We start from the raw sequence: 18,302 nt of genomic DNA on the forward strand, positions 1-18,302 counted from the left end.
AAAGTCTAACTGTCACCTCCTTGTGGTGACCTAGATAATATAACAATAGCAGCATTTCTTTTCACCCATCATGGAGACACAATATGAATCATAATAACACTAAGCCTCCTAGAAGAAATAATTCTAAAACACTTCATATTTCACAGACCTTCCATCATTCTTAGTCTGTTGATTGTTGCTCTGCCTTTACAAATATTGGAATTACAAACATTAGGTTAGGTTATAAAAATTTGCCAAGTTCTGCCTTATCTATCTGAACTGATCATCACTATAAATGTTGCAGAAACAAATCCATTGAAATAGTTTCTACATTCATTAAAATATGTAAAATTAAAAACATAAAGCAGTGTTTTTATGGTTGAGATACAGTTGTTTTTTTGCCACCCTCATACTTGCTGCTCCTGGGTTGCCTTAGTTGCTTAGTAGATTATGATAACCCTGACTTTAAGGATTCCTTGTAAAATTGTATTTTTTCAAAAACTTAATTTATTAATGATGCAGAACAGATTGCATAAAAACTAATAAGAAATGTAAAGGAAATTAGTAACAATAATTTGAAAGGAATGTTTATTCAGAAATTAGTTTGTTATAGGCATTGAGTTAAATATGGGATTTTCTGAATATAAAATTATTACATCTTATGGATTAAAAGATAATTAGGAGAAGGGGATAACAAATGCCTTGAATGGCATATTACAGAAATATCATTATTAGAAGCTTGGTGAATTAGAAATTGTATAAGGTTTGTTTTTCAGATGATTGAAACTTTGCATATGAAGAATAAAAGCAAGACAATAATTAATAGTAGTGATAGTAGAAAAAAATTTGGTTGGACATAAAGAGAATCTGAATATGAATTTTAGGAATTATTGAGGAGAGTAAATGATAACAGTATGACATAAATATGTTTAGTGTTGTTCAGATTTCACCTTACACAGTGGGGCAAAGATTTTATCTTTGTCCCACTGTGTTTCTACTAAAACCTTCATTCTACTATGTATAAATATATTATAACTCAGGTTATATTTTTAAAAAGTCCCATTAACAAACTTTAATGTCTTCATGCAGCCTTTGTCAATAAAAAGTTGAGAAGTTCTGCCTTATACGATAGATATGTGGAGGTCTCTTCCTATCTATATAGCTGCAACCCTTGATCCACCACCCACATCTCTGACAGAATTATGCCTGAAGTAAATATGTTAAAAACAGCTGTAGGTTCGGTTCTGATCACGTCATTGATATGCTGTAAGTTTTTCACAACCTTATATATATATATATACGTACATATATACACGTATATATATATATATAATAAAATAAGTTTAATGACTATTACCGAGAGAAAAGATGGCAAGATATATTTAACAATATACTACTAGTTTACTAGTTTCGTTACAAGAACATCATCAGGTATCATACTCAAAGAAGTATATAAAAAACTACAGAGACTTAACATTGTACTAACAGAACAAGTGAAAAACAGTAGCATGTTTGAAAAAATGCAAGTATGAGTTCCATACAAACGAATACTACGCGCTGTCGCGAGTGCGCCAGTACTGAACAGAAGCAACGTGTGCGTCCGAGAGATTGTAACTTAGGCTGTTATTGATAAGATAATATATTGATATTGTTATCAATAACAGCCTAAGTTACAATCTCTCGGACGCACACGTTGCTTCTGTTCAGTACTGGCGCACTCGCGACAGCGCGTAGTATTCGTTTGTATGGAACTCATACTTGCATTTTTTCAAACATGCTACTGTTTTTCACTTGTTCTGTTAGTACAATGTTAAGTCTCTGTAGTTTTTTATATACTTCTTTGAGTATGATACCTGATGATGTTCTTGTAACGAAACTAGTAAACTAGTAGTATATTGTTAAATATATCTTGCCATCTTTTCTCTCGGTAATAGTCATTAAACTTATTTTATAATATTCCAACCGAGTTAAAATGAATTGTCAAAATATATATATATATATATATAACGTTTTTTCATATAAAGTCATCCCTCGACTTACGTTGGGGGGATCCGTTCCATCCGGTAGGACATAAGTCGATACATTAAATCAACACAGTTATAGGGGTTAGGGACTTAACAGTAATAAGTATACTCTCATTTTAATTTTTAAACCTTATTATAAAACTGTACTGTGTGTTACTGCCACTATAAAACAGGAGAATAATCACCCAAATCTTCCTCCACAATCATGTCTTCATTATCTTCCCTATGTGAAGGACCAGGCTGCGGCTCGTCTGGTGTTACCTTCAGACATTTTCACCAAAAATAAAAGTGCTTTGCTTATTCTTCTTCTTTGTTTTCATCATAAATTTGTTTATAGTAAGCAGACGCATCATGTACTTTCCTTTCTACTAATAAGTAGTGTTCAACATTGAGGTCCACGTCTTCAACCATTTTGAGAACATCGCTAACTGCAGAAAACATTTCTGCAAGGCCCTTCACTGTGAATTGTTAAACTATCTCTTATTGTTTCTCTTTTCCCTCTTCCGTTTCTCGTTCTTTCTCTTCTGCAACACGTTGTTCCTCCAGTTCGACCGATTCTTCATTGGTCAACTCTTCAGGAGCACTTTCTATGAGTTGAACTATGTCGTCATCATTCACTTCGAGATTCATATTGTTTACTAGGCCTACTATTTCTTCACTCAATTTACAGAGTTCTTCATTTTTACAAAACTTTCAAAATCGTGCATAAACCTTTTTAATGTCTTTTTCCATATGCCACTCATACATTGAGAGGTCATTTCGTCCCAAACTACAGCAATATTTTTAATAGCATGATAAATATTGAATTTAAGTTAAGGGATATTACATCCCATATTGTTTCTTAGCTGAATAAGAAACTCAAAGAGTTTCATGCCGAATATAGAAACTATATATAAAGTTCAGCGATTCCAAGCGTAAGCAAATACCTGAATAGTGCAGCATCTGACACATTTGGTAGTGCAGCACTGAGGCAACTCATAGTAAGGGTGGAGCAAGCTCCGATCACTATTCTTGGTATTTACCCATAATGTGAACTTAGCTCCTAGGAGCTGTATTACTGTTCTACATTATGAGAGAAGTCACTACCCAGACCGGTTTCAACCTTTATTGAGGTCTCATCAGTGAGTAGGTAGACCTAGTTAATACCAAGTTTGTAGCAAACAGAACTCACATACCCTACTATGAGAATTGCCAAGAAGGAGTCCTAATAAATTACTAATTATATGAAGAGCCAAAGGCTTCTATTCGGCGACATGAACTTATTTAAGTTAAAGGATATTACATCCCATATTGTTCCTTAGCCAAATAAGAAACTCAAAGAGTTTCATATTCGGCTAAATATTTCATGCCGAATATATTCGGCATGAAACGCAACTCTTTGAGTTTCTTATTCAGCTAAGAAACAATATGGGATGTAATATCCATTAACTTAAATAAGTTCATGTTGCCGAATTGAAGCCTTTGGCTCTTCATATAATTAGTAATTTATTAGGACTCCTTCTTGGCAATTCTCATAGTAGGGTATGTGAGGTCTGTTCGCTACAAACTTGGTATTAACTAGGTCTACCTACTCATTGATGAGACCTCAATAAAGGTTGAAACCGATCTGGGTAGTGACCTTCTCTCATAATGTAGAACAGTAATACAGCTCCTAGGAGCCAAGTTCACATTATGGGTAAATACCAAGAATAGTGATCGGAGCTTGCTCCACCCTTACTATGAGTTGCGTCAGTGCTGCACTACCAAATGGGTCAGATGCTGCACTATCCAGGTATTTGCTTACACTTGGAATTGCCGAACTTTATATATAGTTTCTATATTCAGCATGAAACTCTTTGAGTTTCTTATTCGGCTAAGAAACAATATGGGATGTAATATCCCTTAACTTAAATAAGTTCATGTCGCCGAATTGAAGCCTTTGGCTCTTCATATAATTAGTAAATATTGAATGCTTTCCAGAATTGCATGAGAGTCTGGTCATTTCCTTCAGTAGCAGAAATGGCTTGTGAAAAGTTTTCTGTAGATAATAAGCCTCAAACACTACAAGAACTCCCTGATCCATCGGTTGGATCAATGATGTAGTGTTTGGAGGGAGAAATATGACCTTGAACTTGGTGAAGATCACCGATATAAGACAGATGACCTGGAGCATTATCTAGAATTAATAAAATTTTAAATTCTACATTTTCTTTCACACAACAGCTTTCCATATCACTCACATTATAGTTGATTAAGGCATCTGAATCAACTTTTGAGTCATCCACAGCTTCTTATATCTCTGCTAATGAACCGGAAGAGTATGCTTCCTAATGTTTTTGAAAGCTCATGGATTCTCACTGTGCCATATCACAAATGGTTTCAGTTTATATCCAGCCACATTACACCCTAACACAATCGTAACACCGTCTTTAAGAGCTTTGAGACCAGGCATAGATGTTAGCTTTTTGTGGATGAATTGTCTGCTCAGGCATTTTTTTCCAAAACAAGGTCTCGTCCATATTAAATATTTGTTGTGGCAAATTATTTTCCTCCATAATAATTTTATCCAATTTCTCCACAAATTCCTTAGCAGCCTTCTCATCGGAACTTGCAGATTCACTATACATTTTCACATTATGCAGTGCAAAACGCTGCTTGAATCTCATGAACCAAGTGGAAGAAGCATTGAATTCGTAGTCATAATCAGGTCCTGCTTTCTCCTTCAACATATTGAAGAGACCTAGTGCCTTAGCAGTTATGGTCATAGTGCTAAGATGTATGCGCTTTTTGGTTCAGGTCCTCTATTCATGATGGAAGTAGCTTTTCCAATCACCGATAGGATGTTGTTGTTGGTCATCACTATCGTTGAACTTTAAACTTCGTTTGAAGATCAATTGCTCGCCTCTTTTTCTGTGATTTTTCAGTGGGTTTCTTAATTGGGCATGTAGGGGACATGTTGCACAAAATATCACAAAATATTTACCAATAAATACACAAATAACCTATTTTGTAAACACAAAATCAACAGAGGAACTGTTGAAGCCATGTGCCGACTGCCAAGGGAGGTTGCCGCTGAATGCGCTGTTGCCACTGCATTGTTGCTACATAAAAATATTTTTACTTTATGCTCGCTTATAGTCGAAAATGTTATTTCTTCCATTATTGGATCACGGACGTAAGTCGAGGAAGGACTGTATATCGATCCACACATAATAGTTTATGTGAGGATTGATAATAAAAAATAGTAGTAATTGACGTGATATTGAATATCACTACAAAAGAAAACTATTACGAATCAATTTTTTAATAATTGTCTGTGATAATTATTTCCTTATTCAGATTCAGTTCCCCATTCGACAAGATTTGATTTGCATGCCAGTATTATGGTCTTAATTTTTCTCTTAATTGAGTGATATGAAATTTCATCATTGCACATTTCTGAATACTGTGATGAAGTGCTTTTAATTTTTTATTTGGACACTTAAAGTGTCCAGCTAAATAGTATATTGAAAAACATTATTTTTTTTTAACATGACCCATCCATGAAATGTAAATCCATAGTACTGTGAGTGGGCTGAAGATTTTTTTCTATTATATACACATACATACATACATGTATGTGTGTGTGTTGTGTGATATTTAATTTTTATTACATTTTTTACATAATCTGGAAATTCTGTTCTAGAGATCAAACATTTTTCAACCCTCTAATGAGTAGGTGGTAACATTAACACATATCAACAGGATTCAAGCTTGGTGGTTGGAATGAAGGTATGCTAATCACTTGGTGAACCAGACCAGACCAGCAATATAATGTTTTTGAAAATAATTTGGAATAGATGATTTTTAATTTTATAAAGGTTAAATTGAATTGAATTTATTCTTATTGAAATAAGTGTTATTCAGTATGCAAAATTATTTTCTGATAACTAGCAAAAATGGATATCTTATAACATCCTTGTAAGATGTCATAAGAATTACTTGGTGTAATATTGAATATCACTGCAAAAGAATGCTATTACAAATGCAATTTTTTAATAATTGTCTGTGATAATCATTTCCTTCTTCAAATTCAGCTCCCCATTCAACAAGATTTGATTTGCATGCTAGTATTTCAAAAATATTGTCTTAACAAAATTTGCAGAATAATAATAAAATACAAAAAAAAACTTGATACTTATGCTATTTATAAATAATTTTTCAAAATGCTTGCTGTTTCATTACATTTTTTATAGCAGTTTTATGAAGATGGAGCGAGAATAGAAGCAGCATTTCGAAAGTATTTTCATAGAGCTAATTCTTCTCAGCAGACTGATAGTTATGAAATATTAATATGTCATGCAAATGTTATCCGATATTTTGTTTGCAGGTAAAATGTTCATTTGTTTTTAGTCTTCAAGTGTGAAAAAAAAATTCTGAATAATCATGAATTATTGTTATGATTTAGTTATTTAGTCTTGTTCTGAATCTTTGGTTCATATAGTTCTTTTGGATTAAATATGAGAATGCATAAGCAAGCTTTTTTTTGGTTATGGAACTCCTTGTATTTATGAATAGTTTTTGCTAAAGTTGATTTAAATTATATTAATAAAAAAATATTATTTTAATGGCTAATATAGCTTACTTTCGTTTAGGAGTGCCCCTGTTTTTACAATGTCATTGGCTCTTTACTCAAATCTTAGGGCATTACTGAAGTGTTATAAAACTAATATGTGAAGAATAAAATAGGAGGAAAATTTAGACATACTTTTTTGGATGTTGTTTTCTGTATCCTTATCCTGGCGATGTGCCTTCGTCTGCTGTTAAGCTGTTAAAGGAAAGCAGTGTAAAGTAATATGGGGGAATTATTTGAAAAAACCTGGGTTTTTTATATGTATAATATTATTATTATTAAGGGTGAGTAGAGAGCGTTTGGGAGGGGGGAGGTGAGAGAAGGATCTGAAGATAAAGTTTTTTGGGGGGGGGGGAAGAGAGAGGGATTTAAGGTAAAAAAGTCAGGGATCGGAATAATGGGGTGTGAACCGTTTCGACAGGCGTCGTCTTCGGAACTCGTGTGGGAAGTGGATGCTATGTCATGTCGGTTAGGTGTTTCTGTCTTTGGTGTACTTGTATTGTCTCCTATTGGTCGGAGTCGTGACCTAATTTTTATATTATGGAGCTTCCAACTCTCAGCGATTACGTAGGGTCGGTGGACGTTTATTGAGTTTTCCTCCTATTTTATTTTTCGCATATTAGTTTTTATAACACTTCAGTAATGTCCTAAGATTTGAGTAATGAGTCAATGACATTACAAAAAAAAAAAAAGAAGAACACTCCTAAATGAAAGTAGGCTATATTAGCCATTAAAATAATAGTTTATTTTAGAGGAATTACATGGGAATTTTCCCAGAAATAATACCTTAATAAAATAGGATATTTGTTACATTACTAGATGAGAATAATGATATCATAAACTTACTATGGTATAGTTTCGACTTCTAGATGTATGGATGCATCAAAATTAAATTAACTGTGTAGTAACTTGCTTTGAAGTTTGGGATAAATTATTCAAAGAAAAATATATGAAATTGAAAATATGTAGGGGGTCTTACATTCCTGAAGAAGTCATCATCATGTTGGAGGTTTAATGGAATATTTGCAACACTAGGAAAGGATTAAAAGATAATTTTAATGCTTCCAATATTTCGTTTCAGTCACTGAGACATCTTCACGGATTACAAATAACTCTTGTAACACACACTCAAATATAACACAATATTAAGTGAAACCCCTGGATGACTCTAAAGTCCTATCTAGGTGGTGTGCCCTCTTTGGGTGTTTGTAGGTGGCCTAGGATGTAAAGTCCCACTTTACATCCTAGGAAGTTTTATACAACCGTATAAATTTAAATTTGGTTGATTTCTGAGTTCTGCCACAGATTTTAAAAACAGTCGTTCATTTTATTTACTATGGTGGAGCATGGTGGTTTTTCTCCAGGAGATCATGTGGTTTGTATCCAAAACATGGTCTGTAAGACCAGATTGACCATGTCATGATTTCTGTTCTAAACAGATGGTTGCTGATCTACCTGCCTGTCTGAAGTAAGCCAGCTTGCAGGAATAGGGTACTTTATATACTCCAGGTACTGAGAGAGGAGTGAGCTGATCTTTGGTAGGCTCCCCAAAATTTGGGAAACATTAATTATCAGAGGTTCCACTTTACATCCTAGAACACGTACAAACGTCCATAGAGGCCGCACCACCTAAATCGGATTGAGAGTTACCCACGTGTTTTGCTTAGTATTGTGTTGTATTTCAGTGTGTATTACAAGAGTTATTTGTTATTCCTGAACAACACGGATTTCTGAAGAAAGCCATACCCAAAATGGTCCTGCACCCTGTAAAATTATTACAAATTATTTTAACAACTACTGTGTTATAGTAAAACTTCAGTTTAATATAAACTTAAAATAATCACTCGATGTTTCAAACTTGACATTAACGTCATCATCTGGAGTATGCACATATATACAAAGAAACAAGCTGCATTACAATCTACATGGTAAGCTAAAGTTACATTAATTTGGTCAACTGTTAAAATTTGTGACCTCTGGGAAAAAAATACCTTACTAATCAAAGCTCGAGTCCCATTGTTATTTGGTTAAAAATTATTAAGAGATATATATTAAGCTAGAGAGCAACATTTTCTCACATAATTATTCGTATAAGTTCACATATAACTTAGAACCAACCATTATGGATAGTGGGCAATAAGAGCTGAAATAATTGCTTATAGTCCTAAAATAAGGGTTTGCTGAAATTTTGAAGAACTTAATTGAGCTGAAGGTGTGCCATCCATATTCTTGGGATTTTTATGTTTATTTTACTCCATTATTGTTAAGATTAGGATGGTTGATCAAAGTTTCAGAGGCTTCTTTAAATTTGCACTCATGCCAGGCTTTTGCATGATGTAAAGAAAGGGACCTTTCCATTCAATTTGGTGTAGGGTATTAAGAGCATCTGAGAGGCTTGCTTCATGAAAATTGTTAAATTTAATGTGTCATTTGTGGGTTGTTGGTTTTTTTATTTTTTTATAGGAATTGTATGTCCTCACAGTTAGCCTAGTGGCTGTGCGCTTCGCAACCATATGCCTGGGGAAGGAGTGTCCTAGGTTCGATTCCCATCGGAGACGTGAGGAGCTCAAGGATCTTCCTCAGCCATAGCCAAATTAGCTGGTCTTGGGGTTGGACAGTAGGGTTTTTTCCCGAGTTTATCTTGGGTTTTTTTTTCCCACAAGCAGGCAAACCGACCTCATGAACACACACATGGACTACAGTCATGAATTCCTCCAATAAGGATGCAGAGGAGTGGCGTGCCAGCTGCATTATTTCACCATGTCTCCTCATTAGGAGGAGATCCGTCTGTATCAGATGGAAGGGAGAGATAGATAGATAGGAATTGTACATCCAGTTTCACCATTATAAGGTAAGTTACAGGTGTAATGGGTACGGTATACCTCCAGTTGGGCCATTTGGGGAGAGGATCCTTAGAGGAGTTGAATATGTTTTTTAATTTTATAGGTAGTTTAAAAGTAGCATTAAGATTATAATGGTGTAGAATTCTATTTATTTTTTCTGCTAACCCTTTAATGAATGGTAGCTAGGGTTTTACTGTAATATATATTATATGTATTTTTTGATGAAGTTTAATGAAGAACTTTATTCATAAAGTTCTTCATAAATTGTAATTCTTGTTTAAGAGCTTGTTCGTTAGAGCAAATTGTTATAGCTCTGTTTTTGAGGGCGTTAATGATTCCAAGTTTTGTGAAGGGTGGTGATAAGAGTTAGCATGCATTGTATTGGCTGCTATGTGTAGGCTTGCAGTAGACAGTAAAGGATGGACTGCCTGAGGGAAGACGTGTGTCCAGGAAAGGAAGTAAGTTCTGATTTTAAATTTCAATAGTAAAATGTATGTGCTTATGCTGTTTTTCAGGTGGCTGAAGAAGGTGTTTAAGGTTTGGTGGTTGTGTGGCCAGATAACAAAAACATCATCAATGTATCTAAGCCAAACTGTAGATGTTAAAGTAAAGGAATCTGGAGCACATACCTCAAAACTTTCTTATAAAAATTAGCATTTGGAGGAGATAGTGGAGATTTCATGGCCATACCTTCTTTTTTTAGGTAAAAATTATTTTGCCACATGAAGTAACCAGAATATAGTATGTGGAAAAAGAGAGCTGTAATATCAAGCAGAAATTTGTTCTGTAGGAGAAGAATTGTGTCACTTAAAGAAGCCTGTAAACTTTTAATCAACCATCCTAATCTTAGCAATAATAGAGGCATAAAAATTCCAAGATTATAGATGGTACACATTCAGTTCACATAATTATTTCAGCTCTTATTAGCCACTATCCATAATGGTTTGTTCTGATTTATGTGTACTTATATGAATAATTATGTGAGAAAATGTTGCTCCCTAGCTTAATATATTTCTTAATGATTTGCAACAAAATAATAACAGGACTCTAGCTTTAATGAAGTAATGGTGGGAGGGTTTTGTTTGTTTTTTCCACCAGAGGTCAGGCCAGTAGTTTTAATGGTTGACCAAATTAATGTAACTTGAGTATACCATGTAGATTGTAATGTATATTGTATGTATATGTGTATACTCTAGGTGATGACCTTAATGTGAATGTCAAGAGATTCCTTCGATTTATATTAAACTGAAGTTTTACTATAACATGGTAATTGTTTCCATAATTTCTAATAATGAATGCTGATCATCGTGTAACCATCAAGGAAAGGATTAACATCATCATTCTTACACTGTTCATCCACTTCTTTATTATTACTTTTAAATTTCATACATATATTTTAGGTTTTTCATGCATTTTAAAATCTTGATTTTATTCCATCTTGTGTCTTTAGGTTTTACCTTTTTATACCTGTTATATCCTTTATATTTTAGCTATCCTTCCTACACTTTGGTTTTAATTCATCATCATCATCAAATTCCTGTCATGTACCCTCAAGGGGTGTACAGGATATGACAGTACTACATAAAAAAATTACATCATTACTAACTTCCTATCTACAATTTTCCTCCAAATCAGTCTGTTACTTGTCAAGACTCCAACATTATCAGATCTTATATTTCTATCGTCTAAGGCACTTTGTACCGTATCAATCCACCTATATCTTGGTCTTCCTCTGTGTCATTTTCCTGCCAACCAGGCAGAGAACACTTGTTTTGCTAATCTTTCCTCTCCCATTCTATTTAAGTGACCATACCACCTGAGATTAGCTCTGCTAATGCATTCCTGGATGCTGACAATGTCAAGTTCTTTCCTAATATCCTCATTTTTAATATGATATTGCCATTGATGCCATCTGTTCACACCTCTAATCTTTCTCAGGACTCTCATATCTGCGGTCTCTAGTCTTTGGTCAAGTGTTTTACTTCTGACCCAGCTCTCAGATCCATAAGTTAAAACTGGTTTCAACACTGTCTTATATACAGCTAATTTAGTGTTCCGACTAATTTCTCTCTTATTCCATATGAATTTATTCAATTGACTTCCCACCATACCAGCTTTGCTGATTCTGTTGTCTATTTCTATATTTAATTTCCCATCTTCAGTAAAAATCGTGCCTAAGTAGCTGAAATGTTTTACTTGTTCCACAGGTTCTCCATTCACAACACAGTTGACATTTTCAATGATTCTGCCTATTTTCATTGTCTTAGTCTTTTTATTGCTGACCTTCATACCATATCTATTACAACAGCTATTCAATTTAGTCAGAGAATCTTGCAGACTTGTAGCGGATTTATTTAGAAGTATTACATCATCCGCATAAAGCAAAGAGCTGACATTAACATCTCCAATTTTGATATCAGGTTTAATACCACTTTCCTTCATAATGTGATCCATATAGATAATGAATAACAGAGGGGATAATGTACATCCTTGTCTCACGCCAGATTTAACATTAAACCATCTTCCTGTACTTCCTTCAATTCTAACTGCTGACTTACAACTCAAATAAAGACTAAGTATTGCTTGATATAATGGCCAATTGACACCATATAACTGCAGCGTATTGAATAGCTTCTCTCTTGGCATCTTGTCATATGCCTTTTCCAAATCGACAAAACTTAAATACAGATCTTTGTTATATTCCCATGCTTTTTCGACTATTTGTCGTAAAGTGAATATCTGATCCTGACAGCCTCTATTTGGCCTGAATCCAGGTTGTTCTTCACCAAGCTTTTCTTCCACAATTCTTCTCAACCGTTTCTCAAGTATATCTTGCCATAGATCTTGCCAGGAACACTCAGTAGGGAAATACCTCTGTAATTCTCGCATTCAGTTTTATTTCCCTTTTTATATATGGGTACTATGAGAGCTCTACTCCAATCATCGGGAATTCGTCCCTCTGTCCAGGCTTTCTGAACTATGCAGTGCAGCCACTGTAAGACTCTTATACCACCATACTTCAGCATTTCTGGTCGAATATCATCTACTCCTGCTGCCTTTCCACATTTCAAGCCTTTGATGGCTTTTACTACTTGAAGTATGGATATGTATTCCTGACTGCATTCCTGGTCAGTGTTTTTTATCACTGTGCTGTCATCACTGCTTGTTTCATTTAGCAGTTTTTCAAAGTAATTACTCCATACTTCAAGAATATCTTTTTCTCCTGTTTTCATGTCACCTTTATCATCTCTAACTCCTTTTACAGCACTCTTTCCTTCATTCCTAAGTTTCTTCAACAACCTCCAGAATATTTTGCCACCTTCTTGATATTTATTTTCTATATTCTTGCCAAAGTCCTCCCATGACTTTTGTTTAGCTAGTTTTACACACTGTTTAGCTTTCTTACATTTGTCTCTGTATTCTGTAAGAGTAAAAGCTGACTTATTTGCCAGGAACTTTTGATATGCTTTCTTCTTTTCCTTCACTGCCTCTTTAACTTCCTGTGTCCACCAGGGAGTTCTGATTTTTTTATCCTTGCACAAAACCTCACCACATGCCTCTCTGGCAGAATCAATCAATGTTTTCTTCAGAGTTTGCCACCGAATCTCTAAGGTTTGATTCCTGTTCTCAAACTCTTTCATTTTCTTTTCAATAATCCTTCTGTGTTTTAGTCTACAGTTCACATCTGAGAGCTGCTCAACTTTTATTCGCTTTAAAAACTTTCTTACATGTTATTCTTTTCAATATGAAATTCAATTTTATCCTGCTCAAGACTAAATAGTGATCACTTCCAATTTCAAATCCTCTGTACACTCTGGTGTCCTGCACCAGGGAGAAAACATCACTATCAACAATAACATAGTCAATGAGACTTTTCTTATTCCTAGCCACTTCTCTCCATGTGAATTTGTGCACATTTTTATGTTGGAACATGGTGTTAGTAATAACCAGTCCATGTCCTGAGCAGAAATCCAACAGATATTTGCCATTATTATTAGCTTTGCTCTTTTCTCCAAATTTTCCCAAAATATTTTTGTATGTCTCACAATCATTTCCTACCCTGCTATTTAGATCCCCAACAAGGACCAACTTTTCCTTTTTCATTGTGTCAGTTGCTTTTTCTAAAGCCTCAAAAAATTCCTCCACTTCTACCTTAGTAGAACCTTCTGTGGGACCATAGGCACAAATAAGTCTCATTGTCCAGTTCCCCATTCTGATATTTGCCCACATTACTCTACTTGAGACTGACTGCCATTCAAGAAGATTAGCCTCGTATTTTGTGTTGAATACTATGGCTACTCCTTCTTTTCCTTGATTGTCATTGCCTGAATATAACATTTTGTATTTATTGCTCAGAAAGATCTCACCAGTTTTGGTCTTTTTTGTTTCAGTCACCCCTATTATGTCGATCTGGTACTTATCTAATTCCTCAGCTAGCTCCATTTCTTTGCCATTCAGGCTTCTTATGTTGATAGTACCGATCTTTAACTCTGGTGATGTTGAGTTGGGGTTTGTTTTCAGATTTGTTCCAGTAGCTGACTTTTCGCTGTTCGCCCTGGTTCCCTGGCGAAAACAACGGGGGCCTTGTTTAACCGGGCGACGCCCCAGCCGGCATGAAATTTTGTCATGTTGTACCATCATTTTTTTATTTTGGTTTAACCAATAAGAATACAATTTGGTTGGCTAAATCCCAAATTGCCAGCCCATCCTCGTTCATTCAATATCAAAGTAGATACCGAACAGGGTGCACCACGAGAAGGTGAGGATTGGACATTAGGTCAGAAGCCCTGGTCAGTTCTCTGCATTCCTTTAAAGGCTATGTGGAGGTCTCCTCTCAGTTATACAGCTTTGACCCTTAAGCACCGTGCACCGATTAATTTTTTATGTCATTATTTTTATTCAGTATGTTTATACTTTTGGGTTTATGTACTGTCTTCCATATTTTCAATTTCATATATTTTTTGAACAGTTTATCCTAATCTTAAAGGCAAATTACTATACAGTTAATTTAATTTTGATACCACCTACATGTATTAAATGTTAAAACTACCAAGGTAAATTTAATTTAAGATATTATTATTCTCATCAAATAATGTAACAAACTCCTTCCTTAATTCTTCTCTTCTTCTTCACCCTTTGTTCTGTCCACTGCTGGACAAAGGTCACCCCTCCCCATGATTTTCCAGATCACTCGGTTTTCTGCCTCTCCCATCCATCTCACTCTTGCAATTTGTTCCAGTTCATCTCTCCACCTTCTTCTCGGTCTTCCTCTTTATCTTGCTCCATCCATTGGTCTCCACTCTGTTGTTTTTCTAGTCCATCTGCCGTCACTGCATCTGGCAATATGGCCAGCCCATCTCCACTTAGCCTGCTTAATGTATTTTACAATATCCATGACACCTGTTTGAGATTTTATCCAGATATTTGTCTTAGTATCTCTTAATGTTATTTTTAGCATACTTCTTTCCATGTGATGTTGTGTTGCTCTCAGCTCTTTGTTTAGGGCTTCTGTTAAAGTCCATGTTTCTCCTCCATATGTTAGGACAGGAAGTATGCACTGGTCGAAAGCTTTCCTTTTTAGACTCATAGAGATGTCACTTCTGAATTGTCTCTCATTTTCCCATAAGCCATCCATTCAAGGTGAATTCTTCGTTCAATCTCTTTTCTTTGGCACTCTTCAAAGGATAACAATTGGCCGAAATATGCATATGAAGTAAATAGTTCTATTTCATGGTTTTCAACTTTGATAATTCTGTGGTTTATGTATTTATTCATCATTATTTTTGTTTTTTCTCTATTTATTTTTAATCCAATTTCTCTGGAGGCTTCATTTAGCTGATTTAGCCTTTCTTCCAGATCTTCAAGATTATCTGCTATCAGGACAATATCATCTGCAAATATCAGATGATGCAACCCTTCTCCATTTATGTTTATTCCTTTTGTTTCCCAATCAAGGCTTCTAAAGACTTACTCTAGTGCAGCTGTAAATAATTTGGGACATATTGTGTCGCCTTGCTGGATGCCTTTTTGTATTGGGAACTTTTCATTGTTTTTATGTAATTTAATTACAGAAGTTTCATTATTGTAAATGTTTTTGTGTTTCAATATATGGTTTCTCAGTTTTCTGGGTTTCAAGTTCTTTTAGTGTTGCAGATGTTTTAACTGAATCAAATGCTTTTTCATTTGATTCATTCTATGTAGGCCAGACATAAAGGTTTATTGTATTCAATTGATTTTTCAATGAGCTGTCTTAATGTGTGAATATGGTCCAGAGTATTGTAATTCTTTCTAAATCAGCTTGTTCACAGGATTGCATTCCCTCTAGTTTAGATTTTATTCTATTATTTATAATTTTTGTGAAAAGTTTATATATGGTGGGGAAGTAGGCTTATAGGTCTGTAGTTTTTAATTTCTTCCTTATTGCCCTTTTTAAAAATTAATATTAGAAACGAATTGTTTCAATTTTTCTCTGTTTTAGGCATTTATTAAAGAGTTTAGTCAGCTGTTTGATGACAGAGCTTCCTCCCAGTTTTAAGAAGTCTACCATAATTCAATTCCATCTTCTCCTGGGGCCTTTCCATTCTTCATTTCCCACAGTGCCATTTTCCACTTCACCTTGTAAGATCTCAGGGGCACCATGTTCTTCCTCAATCAAGTTATCCATAGATGATTCTTGGATGTCCCGGTCTTTCTCTTCTTAGAGTTCAGTATAAAATTCCTGAATTCTTTTGATTATTGCATCTCTATTTTTTATAAGTTCACCATTTTTTCCTCTTACAGCAGCTATTTCCTTTGTTCCCACTGATAATGTTCGTCTTAGGACCTTCATATTACTATTGTAGTAATATGAAGTTTCTTTTCTATTATTTCTTTAATTTTCCTAGTATTATATGATCTAACTTCATGTTTCATCCTTTTATGTATAGTTTTACAAATTTCTGCATATTCTATTTTATTGGTGTCATTCAAATCTCTTTTCATATCTCTTCTTTTCTTCATCAGATCTAAGGTTTCCTGTCTTAGTTTTTCCTCTCCTTGGTGCCTTTTTACACCTCCTATTTCTAGTGGACAATTCAAGATAGATTTTGTTAATATTTCATTAGCATCATTGATAGTAGTAGCGGTGTTTAACTTTTTTAGTTCATTTTTGAGTGATTCTCTATAACTGCTTTTATTCTGGTAGAGGTTGTGTAGATTCACTAAATTGGACTTTTTTTCTTATGAGCTTATTTTGTTCCCATTTTTTATTGATCCATACTTTTGCCCTTACTACTCTGTGGTCACTTCCTGTGTTAAATCTATTAAGCACTTCGGTATTATTTATTATATATCTTCTGTTGGAGAGGATGAAGTCTATTTCATTGTAAGTTTGTCCATTTTCGGTTGATTTTCTTCTTGAAAAAGCTGTTCATAATAAAGAGGTTAATTTTTCTATGAATTCAATAAGTCTTTCTCCTCTTTCATTCCTATGTCCAAATCCAAATTTACCGATGGAATTCAGATGGTCATCTCTGCTTCCAATTTTGGCATTAAAGTCACCCATTATAATTATGTAGAATTCTTTAGAATTATTTAATGTGGATTCTAATGTTTCATAGAAATCTTCTATCTCTTCATCTGGATGGTCTATAATTGGGGCATATACTTGTATAATTTTCAGTTGGTATCTTTTATTTATGAAGAGACTTAGTTCAGCTATTCTTGGTCTTATTTTATTTACAAACAGGACATTGTCCTTGATTGTTTTATTTATTAGGAATCCTACACCACCAGTTGAGTTTCTGTCACATTCACAGTGGTAGAGTCGATGTCCATCTTTTAATCACATGAGAGTTTCTTCTTTCCTTCTTATCTCTGAAAGGCCGACAACGTCCCATTTTATATGTTCCAATTCCTTCATCAGTTCTTCCAATCTATCATCATACCATAGAGATCTGCAGTTATATGTTCCTACCGTCCTTCATTAACAAAATTTAAATCAGCTGTAGCCAAAAATTGTTCAACTGTTCAAAAACTGTGGCCAGAAATATAGGGATTTTCATAAATATATACCTCCTCATATTATGATTTAGTGTTTTTCAATAACCATGTTAATTTATGTAAATCATCATGAATGTTATATTTAAACTTTGAAAGTTTGAGGTTTCAATGGTTTTGAAGATGTTCATCAAATTTTCAGTTTAATGACCACACAATGTGAAGAAGCATAAAAAATACTTTACTCAGTTTAGAACTCTCTACTAGTGTGCCAAAGGTACACTTTATCAGGAACTTACTGAATGTTACACAAAATTAAAAAATACTAGATATATTATACTTGAAGAAATTATATTTTTTGTTTTAATCCTTAACCCGAGTTGTTTACAGCACCAAATGTTTATTTTACACTTAGTAGCATTGAGTATGATAAATACATTGAGCTGGTCTGGCAGCTTCTTACACAGTACTTTTACTTTAATAGAGTGTAGGTAGTGATAAAATCGAGAAAGGTCTAAGAGAAGAGCAGTTGTGCTTTAGAAAAAGGCAATCAACTTTTGATCCAAGCGAAATGATGGAAAGTCACTGGGAATTTGGGAAAAGGCTGGACAGATGTAACACTGTCACACAGAACTATGGGTTACATATTAATAGCAGGAAGATTGAGAACATGGTTTTAAATTGTAGTGGAAATTTCAAATATCTGAGAAGTATGCTTTCTAGTGATGGGGTTTAGACTAGGAGATAATTCACTATGCCAAACTCCTTTTTAACAGTATAAGTGGTCTTTAGGATAGTGAGATCCCACTGAAGTGCATGCTTTTTGATTAACAAAAGATACTTTTTACTCATTTTGAGCTGGCCTGGTTGGCTGTGGTTAGCATACCC

At 34.4% G+C, this 18,302-nt stretch overlaps 1 protein-coding gene across 3 annotated transcripts in view; it reads left to right on the forward strand.

The window, feature by feature from the left end:
- The window catches only part of Pgam5 (Phosphoglycerate mutase 5), an 86,045-nt gene that overhangs the window by 55,628 nt on the left and 12,115 nt on the right, over positions 1–18,302 (forward strand). For 2 of the 3 annotated variants that reach the window (XM_090406203.1, XM_090406201.1), the window contains exon 4: positions 6,218–6,351. In XM_090406203.1, the coding sequence (XP_090262329.1) occupies positions 6,218–6,351 (134 nt within the window). The remainder of the gene's footprint in view (positions 1–6,217; positions 6,352–18,302) is intronic. The other variant, XM_090406202.1, reaches the window with a different exon arrangement.

The sequence above is a fragment of the Typopeltis vanoorti genome, chromosome 16 (genome assembly GCF_054136105.1).
Source record: "Typopeltis vanoorti isolate ZY-2024b chromosome 16, IOZ_Tvanoo_1.0, whole genome shotgun sequence".
Taxonomy (NCBI): domain Eukaryota; kingdom Metazoa; phylum Arthropoda; class Arachnida; order Uropygi; family Thelyphonidae; genus Typopeltis; species Typopeltis vanoorti.